This window comes from Coffea eugenioides, chromosome 5 (genome assembly GCF_003713205.1).
Source record: "Coffea eugenioides isolate CCC68of chromosome 5, Ceug_1.0, whole genome shotgun sequence".
NCBI lineage: Eukaryota > Viridiplantae > Streptophyta > Magnoliopsida > Gentianales > Rubiaceae > Coffea > Coffea eugenioides.
This window is the reverse complement of record NC_040039.1, coordinates 51,715,402-51,735,182: the sequence shown is the minus strand read 5'-3', so window position 1 is coordinate 51,735,182 and position 19,781 is coordinate 51,715,402. Positions and strand designations below refer to the sequence as shown.

The 19,781-nt window shown below is 38.6% G+C and overlaps 2 protein-coding genes and 1 long non-coding RNA gene across 3 annotated transcripts; 1 reads left to right on the top strand and 2 right to left on the bottom strand.

Annotated features, from left to right (window-relative positions):
• Positions 1-7,207: 7,207 nt before the first annotated feature.
• LOC113772147 (uncharacterized serine-rich protein C215.13-like) lies at positions 7,208-9,740 on the bottom strand. The gene has a single exon (XM_027316713.1). The coding sequence runs from the start codon at positions 9,370-9,372 to the stop codon at positions 8,071-8,073; it is 1,302 nt and encodes a 433-aa protein (XP_027172514.1). The 5' UTR covers positions 9,373-9,740; the 3' UTR covers positions 7,208-8,070.
• Positions 9,741-15,980: 6,240 nt separating this feature from the next.
• On the top strand, positions 15,981-17,602 carry LOC113771316. The gene is made up of 2 exons (XR_003468448.1): positions 15,981-16,139; positions 17,173-17,602. It is a non-coding gene; the product is annotated as an uncharacterized LOC113771316 (long non-coding RNA).
• A 655-nt stretch (positions 17,603-18,257) lies between these two features.
• LOC113771994 (pentatricopeptide repeat-containing protein At1g79080, chloroplastic-like) lies at positions 18,258-19,777 on the bottom strand (the record flags this gene model as incomplete). Its single annotated transcript, XM_027316537.1, has 1 exon — positions 18,258-19,777. A coding segment is annotated over one exon (1,116 nt), but the record flags the coding sequence as incomplete, so codon positions are not given.
• Positions 19,778-19,781: the final 4 nt, after the last annotated feature.

The following is a 19,781-nucleotide window of genomic DNA, read 5'->3' as shown; positions in this document are numbered from 1 at the left end:
AAAGAATCCAATGGCGCATAGAGGCACAAGTGGCCAAGAAAGAAAGAAATTGGTATTGATTAATCTGGTAGCAAGAATGCAAGTAAATAATAGTAGTAAATAAAGGGCATATGTGCTGCTAGTTGGGATATGCTGTAGATACGATGGAGATCTAATTCGTTCGCATCTGAGGAATTCCAGTCTGAAAATAGTAAAAGTTGGTTTTGGTTAGGAAGAGACCTGAGAGGAGATAGCTGGCTGTGTCTGTCCAGTCAAGAGTCACGACCATAACAAGAAAGAAAAGAGACATTGAGAGAGATTTGATCTAGTAGCTGTAGGTAGCTTTGGAATATATTTGTCTTCATTCAATCGCTCGCTCGCTCACTCACTTAATACTTAATAGTTGATAGGACTGCCGACTACACACAGCTTATTATTGGTCTCCCTCCTCCTCCATGTACACACGGACACATTATTGCAACCAAATTAAGATTTATTCGCAAATTTGAGGGCTCCTTCATTTGTTTCGAAACTGTCAGGCCAATAGCAAATGGAGGTTGTGTATCCTGAGGTTAGCAATAATGATAGAGAATTGGAAAAGAGTGAGTCAATGAATATCCTTATACACAAAAAAAAAAAATTATATAGAAAAACAAGTAATTTTTCTCCATTTTTTTGTTATTTGTTAAAAAAAGAAAAAAGAAAAAAAGAGGAGCCTTACGGTAAAAGAGCAATAGTGTGGCCTGTGGTTGTTGGGAATCTGAGCAAAAGAGTCGACAGTTCACGAGCACTCTCTCTCTCTCTCTCTCTCTCCTTTTTTTTTTTGGCCCTCTGGAGCCACTGATTCCGAGATCCTCCTCCGCATTAGCGAGTTTACGTTTTACGTACAGGTACTACTTAAATAAATCAATCAGTATTCAAAAACTATAAAGCTCTGTTTGGATTAGCTATTTTTTAAAACATTTTACTGTAACTGTGTATATGAAAAATTTTTACTGTAGATATTTTTAAATTGTTTTTAGAGGTATTTTTAAAATATATTTTTGAATATTTTTATAATTTACAATTTTTTTGGGATATTTTTTTTTAAAATTTTACACGTCCCACCACTATCCCCTCCTTTTTCCTCCCCCTCTCTCATTTCTCTTCCTTTCCTCTTCCCCTCTATTTCCTCCTCCTCCTCCTCCTTCTTTCCTCTCCCTTCTTCCCCCTCCCCTCCTTCCCCCCCAACCCCAAAACCCTCTCCTGCTCGCGGGTGGTGGCTGTGACTTTAGCCACCACTCTAACCATGACCGTCTTTGTGGCGATCAGATTTGATCGTGACTAGGAAGGTTGCGGTCAGTTGAGGAGAAGGAAATTGGGGAGCGGGGAAAGGGAAAGAAAAAAGGAGGAAGGAGAAGGAGAGAGAGGAAGAGGAAAAAAGGAGGAGGAGGAGAGAGGGAGGAAAGATGAACGGAGAGTGAAAGGGTCGTGGGTGTGGGGGTGGTGGCGATAAGGTGGTGACCGTGGTGGTGGAAAGTGATGGGTAGTTGTGTATTTTTTTTATCTATTTGGAGTTGTTTTTTTATATATTGTATGTATATGGTATTTTTGAAATTGTTTTTGTTTATGTATTACCATAACATTGTAGATGAAAAAATTGTTTTTCAAAAAAGTCTGGATCCAAACAGAGCACAGTGAAAAATCCTTAAAAAAAAAAACAAAAAAAGAAAGGGGGGTTACAGCCCTAGAGCCGGAGACAATCACTGTACATAGCAGAATAAAAATAGAAAGGAGAGGAGAATGCTGTAAATATAAGGCTGACTGGGTGCTGGATTATTCTTGTTAAATAAAGACAACATCCCTGTGCCCCACGCCTACAACACATACTTAAATACTCCACTACTTTTTAAGTATGATTAATTTACAGCAACAACTACTACTCTTGCTACAAATCACTACTACTACTATACTTTAATATCAGCGTTGCAGGAGCAAGTAACCGCGTTGGAGATGGGCAAACTCACAAGGGAAGGGAGAGGACCCAGAAGAGACATACCCAAACAAATCAGACAGAGAAATATTCCACAGTTGATGATGCTTCTTTTGCTTTCCCTGTACCGGATTTGTGCTTCATAATTGAGGAGAGCAGATCCTCTGTCCAATATTTTGTGTCCAATTTTCTGTCCAATATGAAACTACGTAGTTTCACTTATTATATCTGCTGTGTGGTAACTAAAAATAGGTGGCAGTTTGGCTGCCTTATACTTTTTTTTCTTTCTTCTTTTTTGGATTTCTTTTGTTTACACAACTTCGTTACAATTCTCATCTTTTTTAAAACAAAGTATTAAAGATTTCAAATACAAAAGAATATTTAAAAAAGATGGGAATTATAACAAAGTTGTGTAAACAAAGGAAACCCAAAAAAGAAGAAAGAAAAAGAAGTATAAGGCAGCCAAACGCCACCTATTTTTAGTTGCCACATCAGCAGATATAATAAAGTGAAACTACGTAGTTTCACATTGGACAGAAAATTAGATACAAAATATTGGACAGAGGATCTGCTCTCATAATTGAGACGATCGCCGGACTGTATGCTATTAGCATAATTATTGTTTTCTCCAAATAATTACTGCTTTTAAGAAATTTCAACTCAACATGCATCCTATCCCATTCCTCCACATTTCACCAGCAACATTTTTGCATGCCTGTCTCCAAAACCTCAGCATTAAACAACTTCGTATTACTTAGATCACAATCATTTCCACAACTTTTTCTCCCCCTTTAGGTCTCTGCTGTTGTTTTGAAAGCCTAAACAGCCAATATCATCCATTAGAAGATCACAATCACTTGGTTGTCTTTGTTGGAGTATATTGTTCCTTCCACCATCGATCACTTCCATCCCCATTAAATGATTCTTTTATTCCACAATTGGATAGCAATGGCATGCATAATCTCCAAAGGATCTTTTTGTACCTTGTTTGGATTGTGATTTTTTGCTGAAAATTTTTAATTTCTTCGTGAACACACTTTTCAATCACTTTTTTATCTCACATATATCAAATCGTTACAGTCAGTGACGGAGCCAGGATTTTTTCTTTGGGGGGGCCAAAATTTTTTCGAACAAAATTATTTTAATATGTTATGTTCAAAATAATTTTCATCTATTTAAATATATGGCATCTTAAAATATCAAATATTAACTTTAATTATAAAGATATGTCTATTTCATAAATATGTAGCATAGTCATAACTAAAATTAAGACAACAAATAACATTTGATTAAATATCTTATAACATCACAAACCACCTAAGTTGCACATTATGAGAAGATGCTCCAATATGTCACTTGTGCAAAAACAAAAATATAACTATGCAATATAAATATAACTATTTTCAATTAAAAAGAGATAAAAATTATGTTAACATGTCTTGAAATTTCATCCTCTTTTATTAAACGTAAATTGAGCTTTACGTTCTTTCATAGAACTAAATTCATCTATAATTGAATCAATGGTAAATTTTCGAACAACTTCCTTTTTTTATGTACATTGTTAGACAATCATTCAAGAAATTATCTTTTATCTTGTTTTGGAATTTTGTTTTGATTATCTTCATAATTGAAAATGTCCATTCTATAGACTATAGAACGAATTAAGGATTTTTTCCTTGGGAGGGGGGCCAAAATTTTTTTGAACAAAATTATCTTAATATGTTATATTCAAAATAATTTTCATTGATTTAAATATATGACATCTTAAAATATCAAATATTAAATTTAATTATAAAGGTATGTCTATTTCATAAATATGCAGCATAGTCATAACAAAAATTAGAACAAGAAATAACCTTTGATTAAATATCTTATAACATTACAAACTATCCAAATTGTACATTATGAGAAAATGATCCAATACGTCACTTGTGCAAAAACAAAAATATAACTATGCAATATAAATATAACTATTTTCAATTAAAAGAAAGATAAAAGTTATGTTCGCACACCTTGCATTTGTTCATATCTTTCTCATCAGTACGTGACATCACATTGAAAACAATTAATGAGTAAAGGCCAACTAAGCATTGTCCCTTCACCGTTCAGTGAACTGAATGGGGCAGTCCAAATTCACTAACTCCGGCTTAACACAACAGCAGCAGCAAACCAAGCATCTCCTCTCAAGATATTAATGTAATAATCACATGGATAATGTTACAAACACATGGTATGCCCACGGCGCAACTATGATAAAAAGCTCAATCACAAACGTACGGTTCTAACCAGTATATTAAGGAAGACAAGAAATGAGTAGGGGGCAAAAAAAAAAACTTACCTTTGAAGAAGATACCCACCTAGCACACGGGTCCAACCAGTACACTAAGGAAGACAAGAAATCAATAAAAAGCTATACTCATTACCAAGAACGTACGTGCTGCATCAGGGCTGGGCTGGCCGCCGGAATCCCCTATATATAGGGGGTTTTCCGGCGGCTTGGGGGGGGGCTTAAGCCCCCACCAGCCCCCCCTTAAATCCGTGGCTGGTTACAGTACATTTTTTTTCTAAAAAATAAAAAAATAAAAAATCCTAAAAATAGCAATTCCAATAGATTCGTCCGCTCCTTAAATTCTATCCCACCTCACTGTCATCATCGTGCTGACTATGATGATTTCCTAATTTAAAGACTCAAGAACATGTTTAGCGGCAGCACCTGAAAGTTAATCAGGAAAATGCTAGTAGAAGGGAAATGACCACATTGGCCACCGGCGGGCAGAGGAAAGAAGGGAGCAAAATATCGGACACAGCACTATAAAAATAAAAATAAAAATAAAACCATCTCGAGAGAGGATGATGCCCCGTCGCCCCGTGGTCGAAGAATCGAAGCCAGTTCCCAAAATGGGATAAGAAAAGGACAACAAATAGAGGTCCGGCCCCCAAGAAATGGCCAAAAACTCATCATTCAAATAAATCATGAGCAGGTTGCTGGACTGTGAGAGGTATGGATGAACAAATACGTTTATTACTCCGGACAAATGGTAAACAAATGGAGTATTAGTCGGATCCGTCGGTAACGGCAATTGTGCGGGAGCGCTCGAAGACAGCATAGTAAGTAGTAATAGGAAGGCGAAAATTTGATTTAGGATCTGATGATGATTATCAGTAGCATTACTAAACAGATTTATCTTTTCATCATCAAGTGTTCGTCTAGATACATATTCCTGTTTCAAGATGTACGTACATGTTTCCAATCCACCTGAAGTTTTTTTTTTTTTTAAAAAAAAAAAAACCACCTGAAGTAGACATGTCAAAACGATTCAACGTGTACTACTATTTGGAATAAAAAAAAGGGCCCTTTCTAAATCTAAAGATTCTACACACAAAATGAAATGCATAGCACATAACCGGTTAGACATCAAATCAAAAGGGGGGGGGCTGCTGATGATAGATATCCAATGCAGTGGCCACTGGGCAGCTCTCTCCTCCGCCAAGTGTTTTATCTATTTGGGAAGGGGAGATGCCATACCACACATCTAAATCTTTGGCATGCACGCACACAGCGGAGGAGCTGGGAGACAACGACAATTGAACAAGTTGATGTCCACACTCTACAGTCCCCAGTCACGAGTCCCCAACCACCACTCCGCCCCCTTTGATTCAGATGTTGCTCTCATTGCCTTCCTTCTATTACACATGGACAAAGCTATTATACCCTCCTCCACCGTAAGTATGGATATGACCCCATCAAATTTAAAACCGTCAAAAGAGAGATACAAGAAAGGTCCATTTAAGTCTGGGCCGCCATACCAGCTTAACGGTGAGCAGTCCCATCCTCCCAAGCCCCGGTAGCTAGCCAAACTCACGACAATATGCCCCATTATATATATATATATATATATAGGGCCTGTTTGGCAAGTAAGTTTTTGACCAAGTTTATCTGCTACAAGTTTTTTAATAACTTTAACTACAGTAGCATCAAAAAACTCCTCAAAATTTTTAAACTATACACTTCAAAATATCCATAAATTTACGCACTTCAAAAATAATTTTTTTTTACAATTTTTACAGTAAATTACAATAAAATTTTAGACAAGCACCCAAAAAATTCACTTGTCAAACAGGGTCGTATAGTTTTTGTAAACACAGAATTAAGCAGATTAGCCAAGAAAGTCTTGATCCAGTTATTAAAGTTGAAGTTACAAGAACCAGAGGTACTTGAGTTTAAATTTCCCCTCCCCTTTCCCACTTCTTACGTTCCACTCCCTTGCTAGAAAAATAAAAATAAAAAAAGAGGGAATTAAGCAGATTTAATGCTGAAAAGAAGTTTTGAGGATACATCTCAGGAAACAAGTTTTAGTTTGGTCGAACATACATCCTCGTAGCAAAATTAAAGTGGGTGCGTTACTTCATCACCGGACAATGTCTAAAGAAAACAAATACTAATACGTCAAAAGGTGTGTTTATTATCTATTGTTGAAAAAAAAAAAAAAAGCTCATTAAAAAATAGACTCCCTTTTTTTATTTTTATATTTTTTGGGGTTAAACCCTTCACTTTTCAGATGTCTACCCTACGGTATTAAAGAAAGAAACGATTATAATCGGAATTTAGCCATGTCAACAAAATTTGCAGTGCAGATGATACGCAAAGAAAAGCATTTGGTAGATGCCAACCAAAAAGATAAAAATAAAAGCTCCAATAAATATCCGTCTTCCTCCAACCAGTAATCCAGTAAATAAATGCCCAAACGCATCATCGAGAAAATGATAGATCGATATTTATTGAGAATCTGCATATTAAATCCGCCAGACCGGTAAAGTAATATCTTCCCGACTGGTTTGCGAGTCTTAGGTGATATATTAGTGATTCAGCAAAAGAGGCCCATTCATTTAATTCATACGTTTTGCCTTTAACATGTGATAAAAAGCAGTCAAATGAGAAAAAGGCAGCAGAAAATATAATCGTTTTCCGTGATCATATTTCCTTATCACCTTTTTCCTTCACATATATCAAATCGCTACAGTAATTTTTCCATGAAAAATAACGAAAAATGCAATCCAAACACAACCTAAATTTCTTTAGCATAAATGAACTTCACAGTAGTACGTATTACTAAGCTGACAGTAGTAGTAGTGTTAAATCATTAGATCATTGGTGCCTGGCACAGTAATTGCCTTAACATGAAAAGATATAGAAGCCGAAGGCCGGTATTCACATTCAATCGATTTACAGGGCATTTAAAGTAGTGTGTTTCTCAGAATGCTAATAATAAAAATAAATAAGGGAGTGGGGATCAGACCGACGACGTGGAAAGAGATGATGAACAAAGCTGGCAGCCTCTGAATTAGCAAGCTATTTGAATATGAATAATGTATCTGCATCCATAAGTATTGATAGTAGCGGCACGCACCACCAGCATAATGCTGCTTCGAGAAAATTAACCGGCTAGCCTAGCCATATGCTGCAACGCACATCAGGGTTACACGAGAAACAAGAATAAAATTTTTGAGATTAAACATATGGTCAGTCAAGTCAAACAGCTCGGGAAGCGCGTGCTGAACACCTCACCGCATCCACCAGCAGCAGCAGCACAAAAGAACCAAGTAGTGAACGAATCCCACATCACGAGTGAAATGAAAACTGAGAAGGGGAAAAGGGGTCCTTTTGAAAAAGTAAAAAGAAACAGAGAGATTCCGCATGGCTTTCAGTTTCAGTACAATATACTACGAAGAAGCTAACGACTCATTATAATATTCGAGAAAACCCAATATTTGATTGGTTCATCAGCTTGAGAGTTAGCATGACTAGAAAAAAAAAAGAAAAGAATCAAATCAAATCAGGTCCCTCGTCGTCACCCTCCTCCTCACGCCCCATATGTACATGTGATCTGGTCTGGTCTTACAACTTACAAGCTGTCTATAATCGCAGATGAAACCCACTAAGCAAATGGTGGCGGTATCATCGGCCCAACAACATTACAAAAAAAGTCATTGCGGATCCTCCCTCGAACTCAGAAAGCTAAAAAGCTAAAAAAGGCAACTAGTATTACTCAGAACAAAAAAGGCAACAACAAAAAGAAGGTTTAAAAAAATTTTACCCCAACAAGATCAAACCAAATCCCTCAAGTTCGATCCGGGCGGCTCTTAATACTAGCATTACTCAGCTGTCCTCGATTCCCTGTTCCATTTCCACCATTCGTGGAACCACCACCACCACCTCCTTCTTTCTTCGGCTGGGAAGAAGAAAACAAAGGGAACCCGAAGACACCACCAGATTTTGAGGAGCCCCTAAGCGAACACACTGGAACATTAAGAACCGGAGTAACACGGACATTCGCAGAATAAGACCTCTCCATTCCCCTATGCTTATACCTATGTCCACCATTGAAACTGCTTGGACTGCTGGAGCTTCTCTCCAAGCTGTGAAACACAATCTTTCCCGAGGAGTTCATTCTGGGACTATCAACTGAAACTCCACGAATTGTAGATTCAGGCGGTCTCCGCAAGGGGCTTCGCCCGACCCGCATTGCTACCGCGTTTTCAGCCGATAATGCTCTCGATTTAACAACTCGTACTCTAGGAGGGTTAGCGTTACCATTAGCATTCTGAGTTTGCGCTGATGAACGGAACGACGTAGGCTTTTCCGAGTCTAGAGAAAGCCTGGGAAGATCATCGTGTTCGTGACCCGAAGACGAGGAGGAGAGCGACAAGCGCGACGAGGATAGAGAAACGGACTCGCTATCAGTTTCTCGTAGCAATGGGAGGCTTAAGGAGGAGGATGAATCCAAAGAAGACGACAACGATGACTTGGAGCTTCGGTGAAGAAAATGTTTCAAAGACCGGTGAGTGTTAGCATTGCTAGTTGACGGCGTCGCTTTGTGATGCTCTTGCTGTCTGCTATTATTAGCATTACTATTCGCGGTGCTGCTGTGGTAGAGTTTCTTCAAGCCTAGAAGCTCTTTCCAACGACTCGAACACCTGGGAGCTTTAGGAGAGAACAAGCATGGATCAGTAGCAGAGATCTCGCCTCTCCGACGAAGCTGCGGCGTGTCCGGCGACCTCACGGCCGGAGTTGCGGCCTCCGACGGGCGGATCGAGGAGAGTTGCAGAGGCACGAGCTTGCCGTCGGAGAACAGCTCGTCAGCGGGGAGCATATTTACCGGATCTTCGAGTCGGAACTCGAAATCAGCGAAATCATTGGAGGGAGGTTCTGGATCTAATACTTGGGCGTTATCCTTATTCGCTCCAGCCTTGTCCGCCGGAAGAGGCTTGGCTCCTCCGGCGGAGGGATCGTCGTCCGGAAACTCTCGGCTAAATGAGATTCTCGGACTTAGCCAACCATAGGATGGATACTTGACCGGAGGACAGTCCAGGAATTTCTTCTCAGGCGACATTCCAATCTTATTGACGCATGCTGACGCCATCTCCGGCGATCATGCAACAAAGTACAACTACTATTCTATATCTTACTCCAAAAAAAAAATCCGAGAAATGAGAACAGTAAGCAGGATCGCGCAAATCACATATAAATGGAGAATGGGAAAGGAGAAGAAGATACAGGGAGAGAGAGAGAGAGAGAGAGGCGGAATATATTAAATGTAGAGAGAGGGAGAGAGACTGGAGGGAGACGAGGGGAGAGAGCTAGGGTTGGAGTTGATATGGGTTTGGGTGGTGGTGCTGCTACTGGCTAGCTCGCCTCGCAGCAGCAGTGATAATAGTGAAATGGGGCAACGCAGGCTGGAGTGCTACTGTCACTGTGTAATGCCCCCTTAATCTTAATGGCGTAGTTGTCTGTCTAGTGTCTAGTGTCTAGTGTCTACCGTCTATTGGAGAAGGAGTCACATAACTATCGAGTGAATGAATATAAATAGGAAGAGGGTACAGCGGGTCCCTAGTCTCGTTCGAATGGGGTGAATCCGGTCAAACTGATATCTACGTGGCATATGGCTCTCCGCTACGCTCCAAACAAAAGTGTTCCCTGCTCTTGGCTTTTTGTACAATATAATAAAACACACACACACACACATATATATATATATATATTTATACATACATCCCATCGTATATAACAGTTGTATAGTGAGTAATTTTTTTTTTTTTTAATTGTTCTGTTATGGAGCGTGGAACAAAGGATGACAAGCCAGAGATGGTTCCCGGAAATATCTCACCCCAAGCGGTTGTAGACACATGATTTACACACCCAGCCCGATGTTACCCTCCTGTATGATAATTTGAAGGAATTGGAGGTTAGCGATACGATCCCATGATAGCTCTTTACATACATCACATCATCCTCAGCTGGTAAACCTAGATGGGATATGCTTGGGGCAAAATACTTGTGTGATCCAAAATCTAAATAAACATTACCCCTATCTAAATATAAACATTCTTCTCATGATATGATGCAAAAGTAGTTGATTTTATTATATGATGCAAAAGTTTAATAGGCTGGCATGTATATACAACTACACAAGCTATTGCTATATCTGCAAAATAAATAATTCGCATTCAAATTTCATATACGTGTCTTGCATCTAAGCCCATTAAATCTATGCAATGTTAATGTAATGTATAAATAAAGATTTTATACCAACCCATGCAATAGCCATGTACACACACATGTAAAGATACATTGTGACGACATACAAAATAGCTTTACATTACAAAATAGCTTTACATGTATCTTGTTTTGGTGTTACGTGGAAGACTATTACTTTGTGCTTATGCAAGGGTGTGAATTATTTTGTATAGTTGTTTTACATCTTACGACGTTGTACGTCAAAGAAAGAAAAAGGGTGAGGGGAGGAGACAAAAATTGATCTCAATAACAAATAAAATTGCAATTGTGATTCTCATTTCTTAGTTTTACCTCATAAGATGGAACGGAGAGAGGAGTGAATTGAAACAAAGACCTTTTGATTTGTTGAAAAAGTGAGTAAGAATGCATTAGTTTAACCTTTGCGAGTCATTTCATAATATGCATTAGGAAAGTTATAACAAAATGATGCAATCGTTACTTTTGTTCATGCCATTCGACTGCTGCAATTTAACATGCATGTACATAAATCCACGAAAACCAAATGTTACCCTGTTTAAAGCTTGGTTCCTATTCTTCATAACATTGGAGCTATGTGTTTAGGGCAACTGTTGTTCGAGCACGAGCTTTAATTGTGCTCAACTCGGCTTGGTATTAGAGTTGTTCGATATTTGTACTAATAAATTCCTTGAATCATTGATGTACAAGCTCTCAATGGGATGGATGTGAATTGAAGTAGAAAGAAACAAACTTGTTCCACGTCACATCCCCTCATGCGGAGTAACATTTATAGCTATAGCTCCCTTTCTTTATTATTATTTAAAAACTTTTGTTTTTTTTAATGGTACTACAGCACAGTTTAGAACAATCTCGTGACTTTGAGAGAGGCCATCATTTTAACATTGATGTTGCAGCACTTGCTGTTAACTTGTCTGAGGTCCACCAAAAGCTTAAAAAGGAGACCGGTGGTTTGAAGCCCACCCAACATTGATGGGCTGCGTCTGGCAGCAACACTGGATTTTACCGTGTCAAAAAAGTCTGTGCCACTGAAACTTTGGGGGCCTGAAACAGAACATTCACATGGGCTGGGGTATTATTTACTGACTTTTTTTTTTTCAATTTATTACTTATTTTGATACGATCCGCCCGCTTCTGTAGATTTTTGTATTCTTCTGGCGCTCATGTGGATTGAAGGAAGGGAAGGAAGGAAAATAAAAGGGCTCTAGTAGGAAGTAAGGGTGGGCACAGGTCGAGTACCCGTCCCGAACGGCAAATGGCTGACTCGACCCTAAGATGTCGGGTCACTATTTTTTTTTTACCCTAATCCGCTCCGATTGTCCTCGGAGTACCCGAAAAATAGGGGCGGGTCATAGGGTACCCGCCCCTATTTAAAGAATGCAAATTTTGCATTTTAAGTTAGTCTCTTGAACTTTCGCCTTCCTCCCCTGAAAAAATTAATAAGTCGTTTCCTTGGTCGGCGGCAAAGCCCACAGACCCCGGGCGCACCCAGTCAGCTCAGGAGACATAACCAACAGATTCCCAACACTAAATTATTCTCAAAACCAGAGAACACGCCCACTAGCACTAATCTCACTCCAATCCACCACCTCTCTTCCCTTGTTTCTTAATTTTTTTTCTCCCCTCTCTCTCTCTGCTTATGCTTACTCTGCTATCTCGCTTTGTTTTTATATAGTTTATGACTAACACTTTAAAGATTCATACAACCAAAAGGCTTAAAATGTTTCAAGTTCCGAACTTTATAAAAGGAAATAAATACATACATCCTATACATCTTAATTTGTGGGTTCAGCGGATTTTGGAGAAGGGACCTGCAACGGAAAACAGCATCTCGATATCAGTTGGGAAAACCTCTAAAATTGTAGACAACAAGAATCTCTATCTTTAAAGTTCTGCAAAACTGATAAAAGCACAAAAATCTGGAGAGGATATCGAAAAAATTATTTCATATAGCTACTTCATTAACTATGACTAACCAAAAACACCAGCAACTAACAAAATCTCAGGAACTGAAATGGATCATCTTGAAATCTTACATTCATGTAAATCAAAGACAACTCAATGAAGTTGAAGAATATGCACCACTTGAGGTGATCACGTTGAATGCAACAGACAAAACCCAAAAGCTACTCTCCATGTAAAGTTCAACAATATCCAAGACTTACTATTTACCCAAGTACAAACAAGAGAAATCCAGCTGCTAATAGACTAATACTCTTACCATCTTCAAAGAGACACATAAACAAACAAAAAGTAGGGTGAAATTGAGGCTTGCAAATCATCTGCTTGAGGCTTGCAGGCTTGAGTTCAACTTGACAAAATTGAAGAGATGGAGAAAGGAGTTGTCGGCTGAAGGTTGAAGAGATGGAGAAGGAGAAGGAGAAAGTGAACTGAGGCATGAGGGAGTGTCCGCTGAATTCTGAAGAGTGAAGACCGATGGATTCATTTAGGTTAGGGTTAATAATAATTTAAAATATTATACAATTGCTCCTATATTTTAAATATTTATATATTATACCCTCGGATTTTTACTTTTACGATCCGTATCTGTATCCGAATATTTAGGGTACCCGACCCTATCTAACCCGCTGATAGAAATCGGATCGGATATCCTATTTTTTTGTGCGGATCAGATCGGGTTTTCAGATCGGATCGGGTTTCGGATTTTTTTACCCACCCCTAATAGGAAGGGAAGGAAAGGAAAGGAAGGGACTATAGTGAAAAATAAGGGAAATCCGAATCCATATATCTTGTTTGGATTAACGAAGGAAAAGAAAGAATATTTTCACGCATTAGTTGCGTTTTTATTCATAATTTAAAAGTATAATCTACAAGGACATGATAGGTTTTAGAAAATTTTAAAATTTTCATTAAGTTGGTATTTTTTTCCTTAATTTTCGTCCACTTTTAAATGAAAAAATAGGTTGATTAAAAAAAATTACTAAACTTTATCCCTCCCAATCCTTTCCTTCCCCTTTCCTTCCCATTTCTTCAAAACAGACAATGCCTTTGTCTTTTGCGCTTCGGATGAAGCACTTTTAAAACGTTGCTGCAGGAAAAAAGAATGCCCTCTTTATACTCTACTTAGTAATTTCTCTACTTTTCTTGTTTCTTTTTTTATCAAAATACCTTTTTCTTTTCCTTTTAAGAAAAGTTATGGCTACATAGGTGCTGAAAGTAGAAAAGTTATGGCTACATAGGTGCTACAAGTAGACACTAGATGATTCATCAATCAAAAGATTAAAGGCTTGGTGACTATCGTAGTCTTTTAAGGCTTGGTGGGTATGAGGTTAAGGGTTCAAATCTTGTCTCTCACCACTTATCATTATATGTGACTTGTCACTTTAAATGATTTAAATTCATATGGATGCGGAGTGCATCCGTTTGGTCCGATGGTAGATCAGTTTCCGTCGGTTGTTCAGTAGGTCTAGTTGGGCTCTCCCTCATTAGAATAGGTTAGAGTAGGAGTAGGAGTAAGTGTAAGGTAGACGAGTGTTAATTGACAAAAAAATATATATATAAAGATTAAAGCATCTCTCTCTAAATCCATACACTTAATAAAACCCATTTATAGGCATTTAGTCCTTATGAAACTAGTTATTATGCATTATATTTGTGGATCTTTGTAGGATTTGCAGGTGCTACTATTGCACGAGTTTTCCTTGTTAGCTTACATTCATTATAGCAGTTTATTTAATACAAATAAGTTTAGATGCATGTCATATAAATATATTTAAAATTAGATTTCTCTTTTTTATAGATGCTAAAATTCCCTTTCGTAAATGAAATTTTCACATCATCAATGTAAGGTTTAATGTTGCGATAAGTATGGTATGGTTATGCTGTACCAATATATGTAGTAGTTAATGCTGTTTATTTTGGAGGATTTGAAATCATACATTTTATCTTTTCTTTTGTTTGGGTTTTTATTTTGTACATTTAAGAAACATATGCATCGCACATGCAATAAATAACCAACCAGAGAGAACCAGCATTTTCTGTTTAGAGATTGTACATCCATCTAACAATTTACGAGGGTTGGAGGCGAAAAAAAATCCTTGCTAACTAGACATGGATGAGAAGTGGATTGTCAGATAAAGGATCCGAATCTTAAACCCGATAGCAAAAAAGATTTTAAGAACCCTTCCATGACCATAAGTTTAATCCCAATGGTTACAACAACCACCAGCACCACCACTTGGCTAATTTGAGTTTTAAAATTTATTCACCCAATCCAATTTAATCACAAGATTTGTAGGTGATCCAAACTGGTTAATGCATGGAATAACTTATGCTAGAAGCCAACGATCGAAATTAAGCTGCGAATCATCAACAGTAGGTGACAGATACTAGTACTTGAACTAGTACTTCAAGTACTTGAATTTTATATATCTCTTTAATTACTTTGGAGGAGATGGAAAAGGGAATGGGATGCTAGGAATGGAAGGGATTTTTGGGATAGGAACAGGGATTTAAAAGGGTAGTGGTGGGAGTGAAAGATAAAGGAGAGCGGGAATTGTTGGAAATATGGAAGGTAGGGCGGGGATGGCTGGGAAAGGTGGAATGGGAGGGAGGAATTGATGGTAGAGTGATGGGTAGGCCTGGGATTGATGGCATGCAACAGTTTACGAGCTGCCATGCACTGGCCGGTGAGGAGGGTGAACAAAACAGCTAGCATGAAAATGCTCATAAACCAACATCCTCGCCATTGTTAATAATTGCTCAGCCGGCTAGCTAGCTTGTGTGAGATGGTAAATTAACCTTGGAGGATCGGAGTTCAATGTGTTGTTGTTGTGGAAGTTTTTGTGTAATAGTAACACATATGCAACTCTCCAATTAAGCTTGGATGATTGATACAAGAATACAAGACAATTGGGATCTCAAGTGCATATGGCCATATGGGTGAGGGTGAGCAGATGGGCACCCACGCGTCATTCATTAAAAACTTGGGTTAATTTCTAGTGGTCAATTAGTAGTTTTGTGCGACTTGGTGATAAAACTCCCAACTTTTAGGCCTACTCTCAAGCAAACATTTAAAGCAGGCTGACAAGTATCGAAAAAAAAATTAGTAAACACATTTTTCAATTACTTTTTTATTTCAAATACGTCAAATTAAATCATTATATTACATTTTTTTTATTTTACTAAATTTTAAAAAATAATAATTCAAACGGGTTCTTAGTTTGCCGACTTTTGAAGTTCTTGTGGGGATTAGGTTTATTTGCGTAAATTCTTACTTCTGTAAGAAAATGTCAGAAAAAAAAACGGGTTCTTAGTTTTCTAAGGCAGCCTGTCTTTTACAACCCGAGTTTGGATTGGGCCTCATTTTCGAGAAACAAAAAAGGTTTATCGTTCACAATGAGCCCTTTGGGAGAGTGGACCTTGCGGCCAGCCCATCTCTCAGGGAGCATCCAAATTGACGGGGAGAACAGAGAAGAATTAGGGTTTCAAGCAGCACATATAAGTAAGTACTCGTAGTCCGTGCTTAAAAAGAGGGCCGCCGTTCCCAACCCTTTTTCACGGTTCTGAAATCAACTGGCTCGATCCTCATATCCTATTAGGGTCGGTAATTTTGACTGATCTGGAGAATTGGGCGGAGGCCGCAACATTTTCTGAGGCAACAACATGAGAGCAAAGGTTTAGCCTCCTTTCATTTCTTTTTCGTTTTTAATTTAGCATTTTTTTAAAAAAAATTCCTTGATCATTCACTAGAAGGTTTATTTGATTTATCAGTAGAGCATGATCAATTGTCGATGTATCTATCATATTGCATGACTTGTTATTGATGTATTGTATTCCATGTAAATATAGCCTTCGTTTAAGATGATAGTTCGAATCTAATGATAAATAGTTCCATTTGTCGAGAAATGCTTGCACACAAAAAGGATGCTCCAATGTGGTAGTATGTATGTATTTGGTTTTCTCTGTTTTTTGATGAGCTTTGCCGTTTTGGGTTTAGGATTTCCGGGTTTTTTTCCCTTATGTTGCGTTGTCATATTACTACGAATTTGGTGCATTTTCTAGGTGGATATAAAAAGGAATGGATTGTACTCCCTGAGATTGACATATATAAAAGAGGGGATAGACAAAAGAAAGAAGTCCTCTACTATGGCGCTAGGAAATCATTGGGCGGAATCATGATATTTTGTGTTCTGTTTTGCTATGCTTTTATTTATTTTGCTTCGCATTTCAAGGATGTTACTTTTTTATTTCTGGTTGTGGAATTATCATTTCTAAATGTGCTGCTGTCCAGCAGCTGTTGAGAACTGGGGAATGCGTTGCATAGTGTATCCCCTTGTAATTGAAGCTGTTTTGTTTTATCCTAATGCTGTTTTTGATTAACAATTGTTGATGTCGTGCATTATTTAATGCAAGTGTTTGATCCATGCCAACTCTGTTTACCAAACAGGATTAGATGGTGGTTGTCGAAAATTTGACATTCTTCTAGATGCTAACATGCTGCTGTTCTAAATTTCCCTAACCTATGTTATCGTACCTACCAAATACACGATTATTTTGGTAAATAGAAAAGTGACAGACGGCTTACACCCCAAGTTTTCCTTCACCTTTATGAACATCTTTATGTGTAGTTAGATATCATGTACCGATAACTCAACCCATACTTCCTTAACCCATACTTCTACTGATGTTTGTTTTGGGCAATTTGCAGTGGAAGAAGAAGCGCATGAGGAGGCTCAAGAGGAAGCGCCGAAAGATGAGACAAAGATCCAAGTAGAAGCTGGATGCCACATGGTTTCTTCATATTTGAACCTGCATCTTTTTCATGACCTGCTTTTGGCTCCTGATGTCAAGCAGCTCTTATGTGTGGATGAAAGTTTAGCTGGGGAAACTACCATCTTATATGTCTACTGTTCTGCAAGACTCTTTAAAACATTTACTTTACTTAGTTGTTTTAGTAACTTTTGTGTCTATTCCAGTGTAAGCGGCATGTTGTGTCTAAAAACCTATTTTTCCCTAATATGAAACTGGAACTAGTGTTTTGACATGGCAGGTATTAGTTTATAAAATATGTATTGGTTGACCATCCAGGCGCAACCAGGGCTTTGCACTTCTAAGTTTCAAGTGGTGCAATTCTGATAGATTTTGACGCCTTCAGCCCCTCAGCTGATCTCCATTTTCTAATCAACAATTCAGTGTCCTGCTTGGTGAATTTGCCCCGCTTGGCACCTTGTCAAGCATAGGTGCGTGTTGGGCGGCAATCTGATTAGATCTCTATCAGAAAAGAGTACCTCGATTGCCTTTTTGTGCGACGGGGTAAAGATGCCTTCTTTCTTGGTGCGTGTATGTGGGAAAAAACTGGCTGGGCGGGCATAATCAGGAACTGTTTGATGCTTACCCCAGTCTAAGTATTGGCCCACGTACAGCTGGAAGGAGCTGCAGGTTGCATTCGTGTTTCGTCTAACACACAATGCAGTGGTAAACTGACAGATTGGATGAGGGCATCAAGTTCTTAATAGATAATACTCTCTTGTATAAACCTGACAACTTGCTTTCTGTGGATGATCTCGGAATGCAATGAAGTGAATAATCTATCAACCAAAGAAGTATTTGATGTTTTAAGGTAAAACAGATCCAGTTTCACTATGGAACATTAGTTCAGAGTAAAAGAATAAACAAAAAGATACAAAGGAAATTGTGAGAATTATGGGAGATCGATCGTTAAAGGGGCTGTAGATATTTCTGTGTTGTTGGATTTTCTGTTTTCACAGCAGAAATTCATAGAAACATAAATCATTAGAGGCCAGGCGTAATAACAATATTATTAATACGCAATTGGCAAAGTATTTGCAACGTTGAAGCTAGGAGTGGATCCCGCTCTAATATATATAGTCAGAAGGGAATAGTGATAAATGTACAGTGTGAGTAGAAAGCTAGGAGTAAGGTTAAAAGTGAAGAGATACAAACTTGAAGCCTACCATTGGCCAACATGTAACCAATCACCGTTGGGTTCTTAACAGTCATTACTCTTTACTGTCTTACACTCTGAGCGCACAAGTTTGTCGAGATTCCCTTACATGCTCAGCAGTTCTGCCAACGGTGATTCTTCAACAATCACCCATTGCCTCCTCATTGCCCCGTCCCATTTTAACGTCTTATGCATACAAATTCCTCACCGTATCCCCGCTACAGAGAGCTGTCTATATTGATAACTCCTCAATGTCATATTGCATAACAATCCTTTCAACTGTATTTCTACTGACGACTTGTCTCTGATGCAGCTCTTTCAAAACTACTGCTGCCAGCTCCCTTTCTTCTTCGCGAATGATCCCTTCCACTAAAATAGTATAAGTCGTCTCACTAGGCATATAGCCTTTCTCAATCATCATTCCAAAGACTTCCAAGGACAAGTCTGTTCTCCGAGATTTGCATAACCCAAGCACAAGGGCGTTGAAGTTATCCGTGTCAGGTCTGTAGCCACTTAATTCCATGATTCTAAAAACATCTATAGCCACGCCAAGCATCCTCTCCATGCACAGTCCTCTAATCAAAGATGAATAGGTATATGAATCCGGATTAAAGCCGCAGGTTGTCATTTCATACAGCAGCTTAAATGCCGCATACGTGTTCCCCTTCTTACACAGACTAGAAATCACTGTTCTGTAGAAATCATGATTGGAGGAACTCTGCTTAGGCCTCAAACTTTGGATTGTTGAGAATGCCTCTTGCACCATCCCCTCCTCACAAAGCAAGGCAATGGCATTGTATGTGCCCTCATTAGGACTGCAATGACGGTACATCATTTCATCCAGGCATTTAATTACAGCATCCAGCTTCCTCTCTTTGCACAGACGAGCAATGATTGGATTGTAGCTGGCTGCAGTGGGCTTCAACTGCCCGCCTCTGTGCATTTCATCCACAACCTTGAGGGCGTGATCAGTTCGGCCATGAAAGGCAAGGGAGCCAATCAAGATATTATAGGTGACTATTGTTGGGGAGCGATCATCTCCAACCATCTCAGCCAGAAGTTCATTTGCCTCTGCCCACCGTCCTTCATAGCACAAGGTTCTCAACAAAATATTATAGCTCACAACGTTGGGGTTGAATCCCTTCGAAGGCAAATTCCTGAAAAGCTGTATTGCTTCATCGACTCTACCTTCCTTGCACAAACCAGTCAATATGACATTATAACTAACCAAATTAGGCGTTCCACCTTTAGCAATTATTTCATCTAAGAGTCTCATTGCCTCATTAACCCCTCTTTCCTTATAAGCAGCCTCAAGCAAGATTGAGTATGTAAATGCATTTGGCACCAGTCCC